Raw genomic sequence first — 18655 nt, forward strand, 5'->3', positions numbered from 1 at the left:
CTGTGTATGCTTGGTGATAAGAGTCTTTGTACTGGTGGGGAGAAACGTGTGTACTCCCTCTCCACAGGCTGTTGTGAAAAGGTGAAGACCCCGTGGTCCCAGAGGATCATAGGACTGCTTTCTTAGAGAGACAGTTTAACCTGGGGGGTCACTTTGACTCAGGCAAGAAGCAAGTCTGAGAAGGTTGCATGAAGAGGTTATGCTTGAAACATCGACTTTCCTGCTCTTCGGATGCTGCCTGACCTGCTGTGCTTTACCAGCGCCACACTTTTTGACTGAGAAGGCAGGGATGCCATGGCAACTTTGGACTTGAGCTGAAAGCAAGAGTTGATAAACAGACTTACCACTACATATCTTCTCTGTGTTAACACTGAATGATCGAATTGTTGAATACTTCAGTTTTGTCTTGTCATTGAGATGTCAGAACTTTTTTTTGGCAAAGGTGTTGTTTGGCTTAATATGACACTGAAATAAATTATGAGTTGTAGAGATTTTAGTAACATTGCTAACTAAACAAGTGTTGTATGTTTTCAGGCACAAACACGAGTCAAGTTGAACTTTCTAGATCACATCGCAAAATTCTGGGAATTGCAAGGGTCTACATTGAAAATTCCACATGTGGAAAGAAAAATGTTGGATTTATACACGCTCAGTAAGGTTAGATCTTCAGCGTTTTTGCGGGAACAGTTCTATGTATTGATCTCTTTCTGATCATTAAGAACAAGAAGAGCAAAAGTCAAATACAATAATCTATTGTCAAAGTGCCTTGCTTTTATCTGAATGTCACTCCTGGCTCTTAATTTCTGGTTGCTGTTTTCTTGTTTTGTTGCCAAGCCTTGATTGGGCACTGGATGGAATTTTAGACCAGGCCATAAACCATGCTTTGACTTGTTTAGATTCATTTCACAAATTCTCTTTCTGAACCCTTTCAAGTTTCATAATATCCTTCCTATAGCAGGGAGATAAGAATTGTGTTCAATATTCCAAAAGTGGCCGAACCCATGTCCTGTACAGGTGCAACATGACCTCCCAACTCTGTTACTCAATGCTGTTGAGTCTTTGAATGTGTCATTTCACAATTCTGCATCCCTCTTCTCTGCAACTCCATGTTTTGAATGTCAAGTCTGATTTCTGCTGCCATTGTCTCAACTCTGAACCAGAAATTTGATATCGACAGCTCTTTTGTTAAGCAAACGTGTTAAGGGATATGGACAAAGGCAGGTGCATGAAGTTAGGCCACAGATCAGTCATGATCTATTGAATGGCAGAACAGGCCCAAGGAGCTGAATGTTTCTATGACTAATCAAAGTCAAAATGACGTGTGTGGTTACCTTGTGTTTCCTGACACCTGTTTAGCATTTTGCCAAATTGATTGTGCCATCTTTAAATCATCATTGGCAAGCTGAGTGAGACTGCTCTCATGTAGTTCTGTTCTTCCAGGGTATCCTGCAATGATTTCAGCTCCTGCCCCTTTGTAAGGGATCTGTGCTCCTTTCTGAATCTCTCTTCATTTGCATTGTATCCTGTTTTTCTATTCCTCCTGTCAAAGAGGACTGGCTTACTTTGCTGCTACTTACAACATCTGGCAAATGTTTGCCTACTTACTTGACCTATCTATATCCGTTAATATTTTTGAACTCATTTGGCAGCTTATTTTTCTATCTATCTTTTGTGTCATTGGCAAATTTAACTACTGTATAAATCCATCCATCCAGGTCATTGATACAGATGTTCAGATTGTCTTATTGTAAATTGAGGCTCCATAACTGCTCCCTGTGACTCTTTTCTAGTTGCATCTTGCCAACCTTGAATCTCATTTATTTTGACTGTATCCTGTCAGCTAACCAATCTTTAATCCATGCTAACATATTGTGCCATTTTTGGTAGCAACATTTGATGCTTCACCTTGTCAAATGCCTTTTTGAAACATAGGCACATTATAATCAAGAGAAATCTCTTATACACTTTGCTAGTTACTTCAAAAACTAATTCGTTTAAAATGATTTTTGTTTTGCAAAACCAAACTATTGACTTTTCCTGATTCAATTATGATTTTCACAATCAGTAACTTCAATTTGTAAACAGTTTCATTAATATAATTAAATGCTGTAAAGTGTTTAAGAGGAGTATTATCAAAAATGACACCAAACGCTGCTACTTTGCCAAGAATTTAAGTATCATCTTAAATCATAAAAGTGAGGTCGAGAAGCAGACAATAGAGTGGGAAGTCCATTGGTCAAGATCTTGTCAGCTAAAGACAATTAAAATTAAAATCCGGAATCGTCAAGAAACGAAGTGAAGGAACACAAATCTAAATTATACAGGGGCAGGAACTGAAGTCATTGCAGGATATCCTCTAGCTGCAACTGACGAGAAGAACAGAACAAGATAAGAGCAGTCTCACTCAGCCAGCCAACAAAGATTTGAAGATGGCATTGTTAATTGGTGAAAGGCTATAGTGGTGTCAAGAAGCATAAGGTAACCAGTCTCACAACACGTTGTTTGATCATGATTAGTTGCAGGAAACGTTGTGCAGGTCTCTCAGCTTCGTGGGTCTGTTCTGCCATTCAGTGAAATCATCACTGATCTGTGGCCTAACTCCATGTACTTTTCTTTGTCCAGATCCTTTAATACACTTCAACACATCACCCTGTTCCCTGGCCAACATCTCTGTCTTAGGCTTGTTGCAGTGCTCCAGCAGAGCTCAGAGAAGCTGGAACTACACAGCCTTCTGGATTCAACATCAAGTTTGGCAACTGAAGGGCTTGAGCTTCTCCTCCGTCCTTACCCCTAACTCCACGTACCAGGTTCTGTTATCACGTTGTCTGCTGTTACTCACATTCTGTTGTTAGCTACTAACAATCCCCATTAATAGCTGTTTATTCTCCTAGCCTCATCATTTTCAATGACTGTCCAACTGTTTTTCTCTTTGGGCTTTATCTCCACCTATTGTGAACTTACCAACCAACCAACCCTTCCTGTTTGAAATATGGTGTACAATTTTGCTGTTATTTTGAGAGATGTTTGGAGGTATTTTGGAAGCAATTTAGACTCAACTCATGGGCTTACCTTATGAGGGAAGGTTGAACAATCTGGGCATATACTCACTGGATTGTAGAAGACCTGACAAATTAATTTATTGAAATGCATAAGAGCTTGAGGGGATTTGATAAGGTGGATATGGAGGTTGTTTCCTCTTGGGAGGCTAGAACAAGCTAACATGGTCATTTAAAAAAAGAGTTTGCCTTTAGATGGAGATGGGATGTGTCATTTCACTTGGGGTTGAGGTTGTGGATTTTTTTTCTTGAAGATGAAACGTAGAACAGTACAGTGCAGGCTTTTCAGCCCTCTGTTGTGCTGGCCTTTTATCCTACTATAAGATCAGACTAACCTACATACCCTTCATTGTGCTAACTTCCATGTGCCTATCCAAGAATCGCTTAAATGTCCCTAATGTATCTGACTCTACTAGCTGACAGTATATTCCATGCACCCACTACTCTCTGTGCAAAGAACATTTCTCTGAAATCTCCCCTAAACCTACCTTCAGTTGCCTAAATTTATGCCCCCTCATGATAGCTATTTTCACCCTGGGAGAAAGTCTCTGGCTATCCAATCTATCTATGCCTGTCAAAGTTTGTACACCTCTATCAAGTTGCCTCTCGTCTTTCTTTGTTCCAATGAGAAAAGCCTTAGCTCCCTTAACCTTTTTTCATAAGACATGCCCTTCAGTCCAAGCAGCATCCTGGTAAATCTCTTCTGCACCCTCTCTAAAGCTTCCAGATCCTTCCTGTCATAAGGTGACCAGAAGTCAACACAATATTCCAAGTGTGGTCTAACCAGGACTCTATAGAGCTGCAGCATAATCTTGTGGTTCTTAAACTCCATCCCCCTGCTAATGAAAGCCAACACACCATACGTGTACTTATCAACCCTATCAACCTGGGTGGTAACATTGAGGGATTTATGGACATGGACCCCAAGGTCCCTCTGTTCCTCCACACTGCCAAGAGTCCTGCATTTAACTCTATAGTCTGCATTCAAATTTGATCGTCCGAAGTGAGTGACTTCACACTTGTTCAGGTTGAAATCCACCTGCACTTGTCAGCCCAGCCTTACCTTCCCTATGGTCATCCTCATGTTCCTCATGTAAGTGCAAAGCGCCTTAGGGTTTTCCTTAATTCTATCTGCTAAAGCTTTCTCATGTCCCTTTCTTGCTCTCCTAAGTCCATTCTTCAGTTCTTCCCTGGCTGCCTTGTAACTCTGTAGAGCCCTGTCTGATCCTTGCCTCCTCAACCTTAAGTAAGCTTCCTTCTTCCTTGCGACTAGATGTTCCACATCTCTTTGTCACCCAAGGTTCTTTCAGCCTACCATCCCTTCCTTGCCTCAGTGGGACAAACCTGTCCAGTGCTATCAGCAGGGGCATCCTTAACGACCTCCACATTTCCCTGAGAACATCTGTTCTCAATCTAGGCGCCCCACTTTCTGCTTAATAGCATTGTAATTCCCCCTCCCCCAATTAAATATTTTCCAGTACTGTCTGCTCCTATCCCTCTCCATGAGTATAGTAAAGGTTAAGGAGTTGTGATCACTATCACTGAAATGCTCTCCCACTGGCAGATCTGACACCTGGCATGGTTCATTACCAAGCACCAAATCAAATATGGCCTCCCCTCTAGTGGGCCTATCTACATACTGGACACACCTGATTAAAAACTGCTGCATCCAAACTATTTGAACTAAGTAGGTTCCAATCAGTGTCAATGTTAGGGAAGTTCAATTCACCCATGACAACAACCCAGTTACTTCTGCACCTTTCCAAAATCTGCCTTGCAATCTGCTCCTCTCTATCTCTGCTGATTTTGGGGGGCCTGTGGAAAACTCCCAATAAAGTGACTGCTCTTTTCCTGTTTCTGACTTTCACCCATACTGACTGTGTAGACAAATCCCCCTCAACGACCTCCCTTTCTGCAGCCGTGATAGTATCCCTGATTAGCAATGTGACTCCTGCACCTGCTTTACACACCCTGCCATCTGAAACATCTAAACCCTGGAACATGCAACAACCATTCCCGCCTCTGTAATATCCAAGTCTCCGTAATAGCCACAACATCGTAGTTTCAAGTACTGATCGTCACCCTTATTCCTGATACTTATTGCATTTAAATAGACATACTTCAACCCATCACACTGACTGCACCTTTGTCCTATCAAATGCCCATCCCTTCTCGCAGACTGTCTGCACACTGTATCTGGCTGTTCGTTACCTACTCCATCATCTGATCCATATCTCAACCCATTCCCCCCCCCTCAAAAAAAGCAAAAAGCTATTGGGGTCTGGGTTTTTAATTCCACCTGAGAAAAAAATATATATTTTTGATTGATGGGATAGTTGCATGTTATCAAGTGCAGACAGAAAAATGGAATTAAGGCCACAACTAGATCAGCCATAACCTTTATTGAATGGTAGAGCAGGCTGGATGGGTCAAATGACCTAATCTTCCTCTTAGATTCTATGTTACTCTGAATTATTTTACAATAAGATTTTCCTTTTCCTCAAATTTGTTCAGTACTTACTTCCTTTCTCACTTGCCTCATTATGAAGATATCGGGTGCCACGTTTGAGTGCTGGCAGTCTGATAACTTAAGGTTAGTCATGGAACTGAGTGGAAAATGAGCTGAGGAACTATTTTCTGAACAGAGAACAGGCACCCAATCTGGAAACTTGTGGGTTTATATAACTGAGGCAGCATAGTACTCAGCCATCAGTCGGAAAATGATTTTCTTCAGTTTTATCTTGAATGGTTAAGCATTAAAGAATGAACTTTGCTCTTGCAGGTGGTTGCAAGTGAGGGTGGATTTGAAGTGCTGTGTAAGGAGAAAAAATGGGCCAAAGTAGCCAGTCGAATGAGTTACCCACAAGGAAAGGGTATTGGTTCGCTGTTACGGTCCCACTACGAAAGGATACTCTATCCCTATGAATTGTTTCAGTCAGGAGCCAGTCTCTCGGTAAGATTCATCAGCATCAAAATTCATGACCCCACCCCCAGTTCAGGCTTTGCATGGAGTCTTCTATTTCCCTTGGCTTATGTTTTCTCTCCATTTCCCACCTTGCTCTCATATTTGGGGAGCTGATTCCTCCTGGGTAAATCAGAAATGAATCGCAGCATCACATGTTATAATTCTAACACTATTTGTTTTGTAGACTGCTGAAAACTCTTCTGTGCAGATCTTTCCCAGTTCAGTGAAAGCCTTGAATCAGGTAAGTGAACTCCTCGATCCATTTGCTGTCCCCACGGTTGTAAGAAATGATACAGGTAGCTCTCGTATAAAGCATGTTTCGACAGTGTGTTTTGGCTATAACCTCTGAAGAATTAGGGAACGGGCATTTTCAAGAATGCATACGTCTGTTCGCAAAAGCGCGATTCCAGCCGTGATCATTTCCCACACTTCGTTCTGCACATACGCTGATGTCAGCTGCTATCAGAGCAAGTACTATATATTGAGCAGCTTGATCTTAAAAATTAAACTAATGAATGTTCATTGCTGTCCGTCTGAGACAAGAATATTCTTGTATAATTCCTGACAAAGCCCTGTATAATTTCTGCAGGACTGCATTACTCTTATACATATCATTTACCTTTCTAATTTGTTCTTGTCCCACAATCTAAACCAACTCTCAAGAAACCGTTAGAAGGCAATCAACCCCAGCCATCCATTTCTGATGTCACTCTGACCTTGCATTAACAATATTTTTTCAATATAATGTGTTAAATTTACTTTTGTTTTGTTAATAAATATGATTTAAATGTTCACTTCAGGCTGTGCTGTACTTTGTTAGGCTTTGTGCAATTGTGAGTTTTTTTTTTGCTCACTTTTCCCATAGACCCTATTATTTCTAATAATATATTGTAAGTAAGGATATACGTAAGTAAGGAATTAGATTTTCCTGTGATTGTTACAAAAAGATCAAAAGTTAACTTCTTTACAGGATGATCTTTCTGAAGATGATTTTGCCAAAAATCCAGAGCTGAGAAAACTTCAGATCTTTGGTGCTGGACCCAAAATGATGGGCCTGGGTCTTCGGACAAAGAACAGAGAGGGTAAGCAAAATAAGCTACCTGATGAAGGAGCAGTGCTCTGAAAGCTAGTGCTTCCAAATAAACGTGTTGGCGATAACATGGTGTTGTGTGATTTTTCAACTATCTTCGTAAGAGAATCCCTTCAAACCCTGAATCAGCCTAGTGAACCTTATCTGCATTGTTTCCAATGACAGTATATGTTTCCTTAAATAAGGGGACCAAAACTGTTCACCGTAACCCAGCTGTAGTTAGATCAGTACCTTTTATAGTTTTTAATGTAACCTACCTTGTTTATTTTTTAATACTCTATTCCCTTTTTAAATGAAGGCCAACATGCTGTTTGCCTTCCTTGTTAGCCGTTGAACTTGAATTCTAGCTTTTGGTTGCATTCGGAACCCCAAATCCCCCTGTGCTGCAGATTTCTCAAGTATATCCCAATGTGTAGGTTAGGTGGATTGGCCATGCGAAATTGCCCATAGTGTTAGGTGAAGGGGTAAATGTAGGAGAATGGGTCTGGGTGGGTTACGCTTCGGTGGGTTGGTGTGGACTTGTTGGGCTGAAGAGCCTGTTTCCACACTGTAAGTAATCTAATCTAAATAATTAGCTCCTCTGTTCTTCCTGTCGAAGTGCAAAACTTCATTTTTACCACGTTATATTCTATCTGTCGAACTGGGTAACCTGTCTATATCCCTCTGTAGATTCTGCCATCCTCACTACTTACCTTTTCTACCTGTTTGGTCATCTGCAGTCTTGGTGCCAATATATTTACTTAGGTATTTCCAGTCATTTAATATATTAAATATTTGTGTCCCCAGCATTGTTCCATGCGATAGCCCATTAGTTGCAAGTATCCATCTAAAAAAAACCCTCTTTTCCCCAACTCTGTCTATTAATTAGTCACTTTGGCTGGGAAAAGTGTGCGGGACCTTATCGAATGTCTTTTGGATATCCAGATATATTCTGTCCACTGTTTTCCCCTTGATCTATGCTGTACTGATGAGTGATTCATCAAAAGGTTTCACCAATTAAGAATTTTATTCTCTTACTAAAATTAATGAATAGATCATTATTACACTCAACCAATTTACTTCTACCAGCTGCATCATGGTACTTAAACTCACTGAGAACTGGTCAGATTGTTCTGGATCTTCTAGTGTTATTCTTAGGCTGTTCACACTGATCCCTTTTATAATTCCTTTACTTGAACCCCATTCTTAGTGCATCCTGGTCTTGTCAGTTAGTAAGTGACTCAATAATCCTTTCAATTCAATCAGTGGTTCGCCTTATGCTACAGGTTTTGTTTAGCAGAGAGAATTTGACTTTTTTTTTCCAGTTCTGCTTGCCTCATTATAGGAAGGAAATGAACACTTCAGAGAGGGTGCAGAGGAGATTTACCAGAATGCTGCCTGGACTTGGAGGGCATGTGTTATGAAGAAAGGTTCAGGGAGCTTAGGCTTTTCTTATTGGAGCAAAGAAGGGTGAGAAGCAACTTGAAAGAGGTGTGCAAGATGGTTAGAAGCATAGATAGAGTGAATAGTCAGAGATTTCCTCCAGACGCTCCGGTTTCCTCCCACAGTCCAAAGATGTGCAGGTCAGGTGAATTGGCCATGCTAAATTGCCCATAGTGTTAGGTAAAGGGGTAAATGTACAGGAATGGGTGGGTTATGCTTCGGTAGGTCGGTGTGGACTTGTTGGGCCGAAGGGCCTGTTTCCACACTGTAAGTAATCTAATCTAATCTAACGTTTCCCAGAGCAGAATGATTATCACAAGAGGGCATAATGTTAAGGCGATTGGAGGAAGGTTTTGGGGAGGTGTCAGAGGTAGGTTCTTTACACAGAGTGTGGTGGGTGCGAGGAATGCACTTCCAGCAGTGGTGATCGAGTCAAATACATTAGGTATATTTAAGCAGCTCTTGGATAGGTACATGGATGTTAGCAAAATGAAGATTATGTAGGTTAGTTTGATCTTGGAGTAGGATAAAAGATTGGCACAACATCAAGGGCTGAAGTACCTGTACTGTGCTGTACTGTTCAATGTTCTATGACCCTGTCTCTTTGGTACTTGACATATTGTGCGGTGTTGGAGGCAGTTTACCCATTATATTTCAGTCCACTTTCCAGCCCCTTAATCAAATCCCATTTGTCAGCACCTCCAAAAACTTGTCACACATTATTTCCCTTTCATGAAGCCATGCTGAGCAAGTCCATCTTGTTTCTAAAATGCTCTTCCATTACTGTCTTTATATTATACTCTAACATTTTCTCAATAATAGATGTTACGCTAATTTGACCCAGTGCCTAATTTGTCTCCCCTTTTCGAGCGGGTGTGTGATATTGACAGTTTTCTTGTCCTGTGGAACTTTTCCATATTCTAAGGATTCTTGGAAGATTGCCAGTGGTGCATTCAACATCTCTAGCTACTTCCTTTTAAAACCCAAAAGTTCAACTCATCAGCTCCAGGGGTCATGTCTGCCTTTAGTCCATTAGTTTCCCTTGGACGTTTTCTCTTGTGATAGTTAGTTGTTTGTATCTCCCCATCCCTTTAGTCCTTTAATTAACATTTCTATAATGCTATTAGTATCCTGTACTGTGAAGTCTGCAAAAGATTTGTTCAGCTCCTCTGTTATTTTTAGGCTCCTTATTACTTCCCAAGCCTCATTCTCTAACAATGGTATGTTCACTTTTTGGTCCATTTCTTCCTTTCTAAAATGTTTAAAGAAACTTTTACTATCTTTTTTTAAATGTTACTTTCTAGTTTCACATAGCTTATTTTCTCCTTTTTTTTAAAACATATCACATTTTGGATTTTAAGACTTTGCTGATTTGCTAATTTGCTTATCACCTTTGCCATGTTATATGTCTTCCTTTCAATTTAATACTATCTCTAACTTCCTTGGTTAACTATGTTCAATTTAGCCCCTTCCTAGAATCCTCCTTCCTCACTGGGATATGTCTTTGCTATGTGTCATGAATTATTTTTTAAAACATCTGCCATTTTGTTCCTCAACTGTCTCTTCTGCTAAATTATTTTTCTAATCCATTCCAACCGACTTTGCCCTCAATCACATATAATTATCCTAATTTTAAGTTCAGCAGTTTCTCACATCAGATGTTAAGTGATACTATGTCACTGACAATTCCCTTGGGCATATTTTATTCTGCATTTTCTTTTTGTCTCATTACAAATCACCAGATCCAATATAGCCTAATCCCTTGTTGGATTCACAGCATAGAATAGAACATCCTTTATTGTCACGTGCTCAAGTGCAAGAGTACAGTGAAAAGTTTACAATGTGGCCTTTCATCACACCATCTTAAATGCAGAGTACCTAGGTATAAATCTTAGACACAAAAAGAGGAATAAAAAGAAAAGAAGTTGCATTACCTTAGTGATTTATAGTATGAGTTAGAAATAAGACATAGTTAAAAGGATAACCATACTGTAGCTGACTGCAGGACCTTTCACTCATGGTCTGATTAGCCTTGCAAGCCACTGAACGTCTGTGCCAGACCCCAGTCCAACAACTGTGCCCACTCTGCACCATGTCTCCACACTGGCTGTCAGCTGCTCCAAGCCTCCTGCCCACTTTGCTCCAGCTCTCAGCTGCTCCAAGGTAAGTTTTCTGATCAGAAAAAATACACTTTAAAATCTTGGATAAAGAAAGGCTCAGTGGTTAGTGCTGTAGCCTTACAGTGCCAAGAACCTTTCAACATAATAAAACACTGCAGTTTGCTAAGTTGTTATAGAACGTGACACTGAGCCACATGGAAATATCTGTTCAGATGGTTAATGGGTCAGATTTTAAGCAGTGTCATAAAGGAAGAAGCTGAGGTGAAGTGGTTTAAGGAGAAAATTTCAGAATCTGTGCTCTGTCAGCCCAAGAGATTTGGTGAAGCAGTTTAATCAGGGATGAAGAAGAGACTGTGGAATTGCAGATAAATTGAAGGATTATATGTTGTGGAGACTGGAAGGGAGCAAGCTATGGAAGATTTTAAAATGGTGGCCCTGCTGAACAAGAGAACCAATGTATATCAGTGAGGACTAGGGTAATTAGTGAGTGGGATTTGTTGCAAGTTAGAATACTAGACATAGGTTGGAGAGAGATGTGGCAATCAGGGAGTGGGTTGGACAGATGGTTAGACAGCGTAGTTGGTGGCAGAAAGACAGGGGTTTGTCAGGTGAGTGCGAGAGTCAGCGAATGAGATAAGGGTTGTGGAGTGCTGGACTTGGGGAGAGTCAGAATATTCCTTTGTTCCAAAATTTATTTTGGTTTTTAAAATTACTTCATTTACAAAGCTAGGAATTTAGCAACAAAAAAGGTTTTAACCTTTATGTTTTGCCCCAATAAGAGAATTTCAGACAGAACCTGACTACGATTTTTTACATTTGAAAAATCTGATGTGTTTTAATGTTACTCTTTCAGGAATGCAACCGTGTTAAGTGAGGCCTTGTGTGTTATTCAGTCAATCATTTCAGATTCTATTGGTTCTTTTACAACAAGATTGTGAATTAGCACTTTTAAAATTGTAATACTAGATCTGGGGCGGCACGGTGGCACAGTGGTTAGCACTGCTGCCTCACAGCGCCAGAGACCGGGGTTCAGTTCCTGCCTCAGGCAACTGATTGTGTGGAGTTTGCACGTTCTCCCTGTGTCTGCGTGGGTTTCCTCCGGGTGCTCCAGTTTCCTCCCACAGTCCAAAGATGTGCAGGTCAAGTGAATTGGCCATGCTAAATTGCCCGTAGTGTTAGGTAAGGGGTAAATGTAGGGGTATGGGTGGGTTGTGCTTCGGCAGGTCGGTGTGGACTTGTTGGGCCGAAGGGCCTGTTTCCACACTGTAAGTAATCTAATCTAAAATAGCACATCCTCTAGTTTGGCTCTTCAACATACTGTTTTAGAAAGGCATCCCTAACACACCCTAGAAACTTGTCGTCCACGTGTTTTGTGTTCAATTGGTCTTTGAATATTTTTTAAGGCAGAGCTAGTTGAACAAAGGGGTCCAAGGTTATTGGGAGTGGAGTAAATGGGAATACAAGAATGTAAAATGCAAACAAATCTGCCATGATTGTACTGAATGACAGGCAAGGATTGAGAAACCGAATGGTTGTCTACTGCTTTTTCTACTGTTACTTTGTGTGTTGGGTGGAGGTATTTTGCTCAGAATTATTGGGTTCATTTTCTTTTCAGATGAGGAGTTTTCTGTGACCCTGCGCTCGACCGGGCACAAGAAGAATGCAGAGATGCAATTGCCTCGCATGCAAATGAGACAGCGTAAAGGAGCCTTGGCTGTTAACTTCGTAAGTTCAGTTAGGGGTGCTGCATGATGTCTTTTGTTGACTTGATGTGGTTAAAATACACTTTTTGTTTTAGCTTCTTGTTTATTAAACAGGAGGGTTTGTTGTAGTAATTGTGTTGCTTTCTGTTCTTCTTTATTGGTCAACTCTTATTCAAGGTTGAGGAAGCAAGGATCACACAGGGCTCTAGATTACAAGGGAGCCAGGAAGGAACTAAAGAATGGACTTAGGAGAGCTGGAAAGGGACAAGAAAAAGCCTTGACAGATAGGATTAAGGAAAACCCCAAGGCATTCTATATTAATGTGAGTGACAAGAGGATGGCCAAAGTGAGGGTAGGGCTGATTAGGGATACTGGAGGTGCCTGGAGTCAGAGGAAGTTGGGGAGGACCTTAATGAATTCTTTGATTCAGTATTCACTACTGAGAGGGACCTTGTTGTTTCTGAGGACAGCGTGAAGCAGACAGATATGCTCGAACAGGTTGATATTAAGAAGGAGGATGTGCTGGAAATTTTGAAAAACTCGAGGATAGATGTCACAGGGCCGGACAGGATATACCCAAGATTACTACAGGAATTAAGAGAAAAGATTGCTGTGTTTTTGGCAATGATCTTTGCGTCTTCACTGTCCACTGGAGTAGTACCAGGTGATTGGAGGGTGGCAAATGTTATTCCCTTGTTCAAGGAAGAGAACAGGGAATTACAGACCAATCAGTTTTACATCAGTGCAAATTATTGGAGAGGATTTGGAGAGTCAGGATTTGTGATTATTTGGAAAAGCTTAGCTTGATTATAGAGAGTCAATCAGCATAGCTTTGTGAGGGTCAGGTCATGCCTCACAAGCCTTATTGAATTTAATAAGGTTTCCCCGTAGAAGGCTCATTCAAAGTAAGGAGGCAAGGGATACAGGGAAATTTGGCTGTCTGGATACAGAACTGGCTGGTTCACAGAAGACAGAGAGTGGTAATAGATGGAAAGTATTCGGTCGTGTAGCCAAAACCAGAGTTCCCTACATGATAGCATACAATGAACCAGAGGAAAGATGTTTGTGAAACATAGCCAGTGGATAACATAAGTGAGAACCAAGTTGAATGCAGAAAGTTCAGAGGGGAAGTTAAGACTATACTCGAGTAAGGGCTGGTGAGTGAGTGGGTGGAAAGAGGGAAAGAGAAGATGCTGATGACTAATGTGAAAGTTAATCCAGACATTTAAATAATAAAGTTGCCAAATGAATAGACATCCGGGAGATGAATTTCAATGCAGGCAAATGTGAGGTAATGTATTTGGCTTGGAGGAATGTGGGGAGACAATACAGGCTCAATAGTACAACTTTAAGGGGAGTACTGGAGTTTAAATGTATAATTCTCTGAAGATGGCCAGGAAAGTTGAAGCAGTTGTTCAGAAGGCTTACAGGATCCTTGGGTCTATAAATAGAGGCATACAGTATAAAAACAAGGAAGTGGTAGCGAACTTTGAGAAGACTTGTAGCTCAGGTTGAGGTTCTGGAAGTATGTTTGCTTGCTGGAACCTTCCAGCTCAGCGAGCAAACCTACATCCAGCAAGGAAGTGATGCTACACCTCAGTGGTTAGCATTTGTGCCTCACAGTGTCAGTGTCCTGGGTTTTATTCCACCCTTGGGCAACTATCTGTATGGAGTTCGCATGGTTCTCCCTGTGTCTGCGTGGGTTTCCTCCAGATGCTTTGGTTTTCTCCCACAGTCCAAAGATGTGCAGGTTAGGTGGATTAGCCATGGGAAATGCAGAGTTACATGGAAGGGAGAGGTGACCTTATTGAAGTGTCCAAAATTGTCAACAATTTTGACAGGGTAAAGCTGGATATTCTGTTTTACCTGGTTGGTATATCAGTAATTAGAGGTCACAATTTCAAAATTGTCTGCAAGAGAGCTAGGACTAAAATGAAGAACAATTTCACATTTGTCAGGATTTGGAATGCGCTGCCTGGGAGAGGCAGATTCCATACTGGGTTTCTAAAGAAAGCTGAATGTATATTTGAAAGTAATGAATTTTAGAGGGCTATGGAGACAGGGCTGATGAAAGGCACTGCCTGGGTAGCTTTTTCGAAAGCTGATGGGCGGAATGGTCTATTTCTGTCCTGGAAAATTCTATGTTTCTATGTTTTAGTACACAATGTGTCATGAGGGAGAGCAGGACTGAAGGAAATCACTACTAATAGGGAAATTCATTCAATATCAGGCCCTGGGAAATTTGATGAGATTAAAGGTCAATAAATTCCCAGGGTCTGATAATCTACATCCCAGAGTACTTAAGTGGTCAGAGAAATAGTGGATGCATAGATGGTTAACCTTCAAAGTTCTATCAACTCTGGAACAGTCCCTGAGGATTGGAGAGTAACTAACGTAACCTCATTATTTTAAAAAAAGAGAAAACTTAAATGTAAACTGTTTAGCCTGACATCAGTGAAAGTGTCAAAGCATGGCAGTGGAAAAGGCACAGTAAGTCAGGCAGCATCCGAGGAGCAGGAGAATCAACACCTGATGAAGGGCTACTGCCTGAAATGTTGACTCTCCTGCACTTTGGATGCTGCCTGACGTACTGTGCTCTTTCTTGAAGCCACGCTTTTTGACTCTGACTCTCCAGCATATGCAGTCCTTGCTTTCTCCTATCAGTGGTAGTGAAAATGCTAGAGTCCTTTCAAAAGCAGAGTACTTAGAAAAATGGTGACAGGAACAAGCTAAGTCAGCATCAGCTTGGCAAATCCATTGCAAGTTTTTCAAGGATGTAGCCAATTGAGTTAGTAAAGGGAGCCTTTATAGATTTACTTGCACTTTCAGAAGGCTTTTAATAAAGTTAAAAGATCATGCGTGCAAAATTCAAGAGCATGGGTTTAGGGATAGTGTACCACTGACTTGGCTCAAGAACTGTTAGCAGGCAGAAAAGACAGTAGAATGAACAGTTTTTTGAGTAGCAGGCAGTATCTCATGGGATATTGCAGGGATCATTGCTTGGATCCCAGCTACTTGATATATATTAACAGGAACTAAATCCTATGTCTCCAAGTTGACAGATGACAAAGTTGGGTAAAAGGGTGAACTGTGTGGTGGATGCAGAGATATGATAATAAAGCTAACTCACTCATTCAGATGTTGTAGTGTGATATCGACTGGCTAAGTGGGAAAGTGCATGGCAAATGAAGTATAATATGGATAAATTCACTTTGGCAGCAAAAACAGGAAGGCAGCTTATTGTTGATATTTTGGATCCAGTGACTAGGTTCTGAGGAAGGATCATCGGACCCAAGATGTTAACTTTTTGATTTCTCTTCACAAATACTGCCAGACCTGCTGGGGTTTTTCAGCAACTTCTCTTTTTATTCTTGATTTGCAGTATCTGCGGTTCTTCCGATTTTTATTCAAGCAGATTATGGCATGAATTGGGAAAGATTATTAGATTAGATTACTTAGTGTGGAAACAGGCCCTTCGGCCCAACAAGTCCACACCGACCCTCTGAAGCGCAACCCACCCATACCCCTACATTTACCCCTTACCTAACACTACGGGCAATTCAGCATGGCCAATTCACCTGACCTGCACATCTTTGGACTGTGGGAGGAAACTGGAGCACCCGGAGGAAACCCACGCAGACACTGGGAGAACGTGCAAACTCCACACAGTCAGTCGCCTGAGGCGGAAATTGAACCCGGTCTCTGGCGCTGTGAGGCAGCAGTGCTAACCACTGCCACCATGCCGTCCACTAAGGTGCAATGAGTCCTGAGTGTCCTTGTACACCAGTCTCTGAAAATAAGCATGGGGAGGAGGTTTAGAGGGAATTTGAGGCAAGTTGTGTGTTCGCCTTCGTAGTGAGAAGATTTTAGTACAGGAGTAGGGATGCTGCAGCTGTACAAGGTCTTGAGACCACACCTGGAATAATGTGTGCAGTTTTGGTCTCTGACTGATATGAGGAAGGGCGTTCTGTCCATGGAGGATGCAACAAAGGTTTAACCGACTGATTCCTGGGATTGTGGAAGGGATGTATGATGAGAGACTGGATTGGTTGTGAATTTAGAAGAATGAGGGGGATTTTATTCATTTCTATGAAAAACAGGGTGAGACAGGGTAAATGCAGGAAGGAGGAGTCACTGTGTAAGGATACAGGGTAGGCCATTTAAGACTGATGAGGCGAAGTTTCTTCATCCAGAGAATAGTGAGCCTATATAATTCTCTATGACAGAAAGCAGTTGAGGCCAAAACATTGAATGCTTTTCATGAGCTAGATGTAGCCATTTTGGGTTAAGGGATCAAAGATAAAGAGCGAAAGTGGGAACAGGGTGAGTTGAATGATTAGTCAGAATTGAATTGGATGGCAAGAGGCCAAATGACCCTACTCCTGCTGTTCCTTTCTATGTTCCTGTTTCTGTCTTGCCCATTTGCACCTAGCCTATGTAGGCTGTATTTCATGGCTTTTTTGATAGGAAAGTGGCCAATCTTTTAGTTTTTAATTAACTTTGACTTCAGGCCAACTTGCTCACGCTGCTCATAAGCTATTCAGTTGCAGCTTAACCATGTGATACTTCTACAACAAGACTGAGATCACCTGCACCTTGTTTTACTGACAAATGATTGATCACACATCTGTTTTAAATCTGAACTCACCTGGACGCACTGTCACATTTGAGTTGCCGCATTTAGTTCTAGCACAAAGATGTTCCTTCAGAAAACATTTGAGATATCGCCCAACCAATTGATGTTTCAGTAGGACAAGCTTCATGTTTTTTTTTCTTATTTTGGCTGACCTAACAAACATTAGCACCATTACCTATAAGTGGCAAGCATTATGAACTAAGCAGTTAGTGTGCGCTGATGGAATTAGCACTGTCCAGGAGACCTCCTGAGTTGGTGACGTTGCTCTTCCAAGAGATGTGTAGAAATAGTTCTGCCTTTCTCCTTACCTAGTGTTGTTCAGATCTCCACTGTAGAGTGAGGATGCACACTTTGTGGACTTTGAGAACACCAAGCAAGCTGCAAGTATCCTGTGCTCCTTGGCTTGATCGTAACATCTGCAGCTTCTTTAAAAAACGTTATTTGTGGTATGTGGGTGTTGCTGACTCAGTTAGCATATTTTGCCCATCCTTAGTGGCCTTGGAGAACCTTGTGATGAGCTGCCTTTTCCAACTGCAGACATGCTCAAGATATAGTAATACTGGTGAAGCTGGAACAGAGTTCTTGGCTTTTGACCCAGTGACAGGGAAGGTAATATAATTCCGAGTCAAGATGGTATATAGTTTGGAGGGGGACTTGTAGTGGTGATGTTTCTATGCTGCAGTGATTTCAGCATAAAGTGACAGTTTCCTGGTGCTCGTGGAGCTTAGGTATGTGAAGCAATGTAGTGTTGCATTGTCAGTGCTGACTGAGATACCTGGGCTATGATCATGGTCAACACACTTTGTGTGAGAGGATCTGTCCATGTGCCAATGCATGCATTACAATATCGTGCACGTTTCACTGTACAGTTAGAACATTTAAAAGACATTTCGGTAAGTACATGAATAGGAAAGGTTTGGAGGAATTTGGGCCAATTGCGTGCAAATGTGACTAGTTTAGTTTGGGAAAATGGTTGACGTGGAGTAGTTGGACCGAAGGATCTGCTTCCATTCTGATTGACTCTGACTCTGATGGAATTGCCATAAATGTTTGTAATGGCTGTAAAGCTGTAAAGGTATGAGTTGTTTGATGCTAACTGAAATGTGTTTAGCTCATATATTAAACTTCCCCTTATTGACTTGTTTATCACTTCCAGATTGACCTGTATGTTTGCCTTGTATGTGCACGTGGGGATGATGAAGACCGCTTACTGCTCTGTGATGGATGTGATGACAGTTACCATACTTTCTGTCTCATTCCTCCCCTCATGGATGTGCCCAAGGGAGATTGGAGATGCCCCAAGTGTGTGGCAGAGGTAACATGCTGGCGATTTTTATCCAGTTCAGTTTGCTTGTAAGTAAGCTCAGGCTACTTTGTAATGGTAATTTTTGTGTGTGTCGACTTCAGCCTGCGGAGCAGCTGTTTATATTTTTATTACTTTATTGGTTATTGAAGAAATTTTCCGAATCACAAATATAGCAAATTATGCGTTTTTCTACTTTTCTAGCTTTAAAGCACATAGAAGGTCAAACACATGCTAAACATTCAATTCCATGGCTGGAAAGTATGTGGTGGATGAATTGCATGTTTGATTTGATGCAATGGCTTTTTCTGTTTTGCACTGCAGAATTTGATATTGAAGTCTTTGATTTCATATGCAATT

General features: G+C 41.3%; 1 protein-coding gene across 2 annotated transcripts in view; it reads left to right on the plus strand.

Moving 5' to 3' along the window:
• The window catches only part of kdm5a (lysine demethylase 5A), a 203173-nt gene that overhangs the window by 39799 nt on the left and 144719 nt on the right, over window positions 1–18655 (plus strand). For both annotated transcript variants that reach the window (XM_072552438.1, XM_072552439.1), the window contains exons 3-8: window positions 535–657; window positions 5839–6009; window positions 6206–6262; window positions 6992–7103; window positions 12269–12378; window positions 18149–18307. In XM_072552438.1, coding sequence (XP_072408539.1) covers window positions 535–657; window positions 5839–6009; window positions 6206–6262; window positions 6992–7103; window positions 12269–12378; window positions 18149–18307 — 732 coding nt within the window. The remainder of the gene's footprint in view (window positions 1–534; window positions 658–5838; window positions 6010–6205; window positions 6263–6991; window positions 7104–12268; window positions 12379–18148; window positions 18308–18655) is intronic.

Source organism: Chiloscyllium punctatum, chromosome 32, assembly GCF_047496795.1.
Source record: "Chiloscyllium punctatum isolate Juve2018m chromosome 32, sChiPun1.3, whole genome shotgun sequence".
Classification (NCBI taxonomy): Eukaryota; Metazoa; Chordata; class Chondrichthyes; order Orectolobiformes; family Hemiscylliidae; genus Chiloscyllium; species Chiloscyllium punctatum.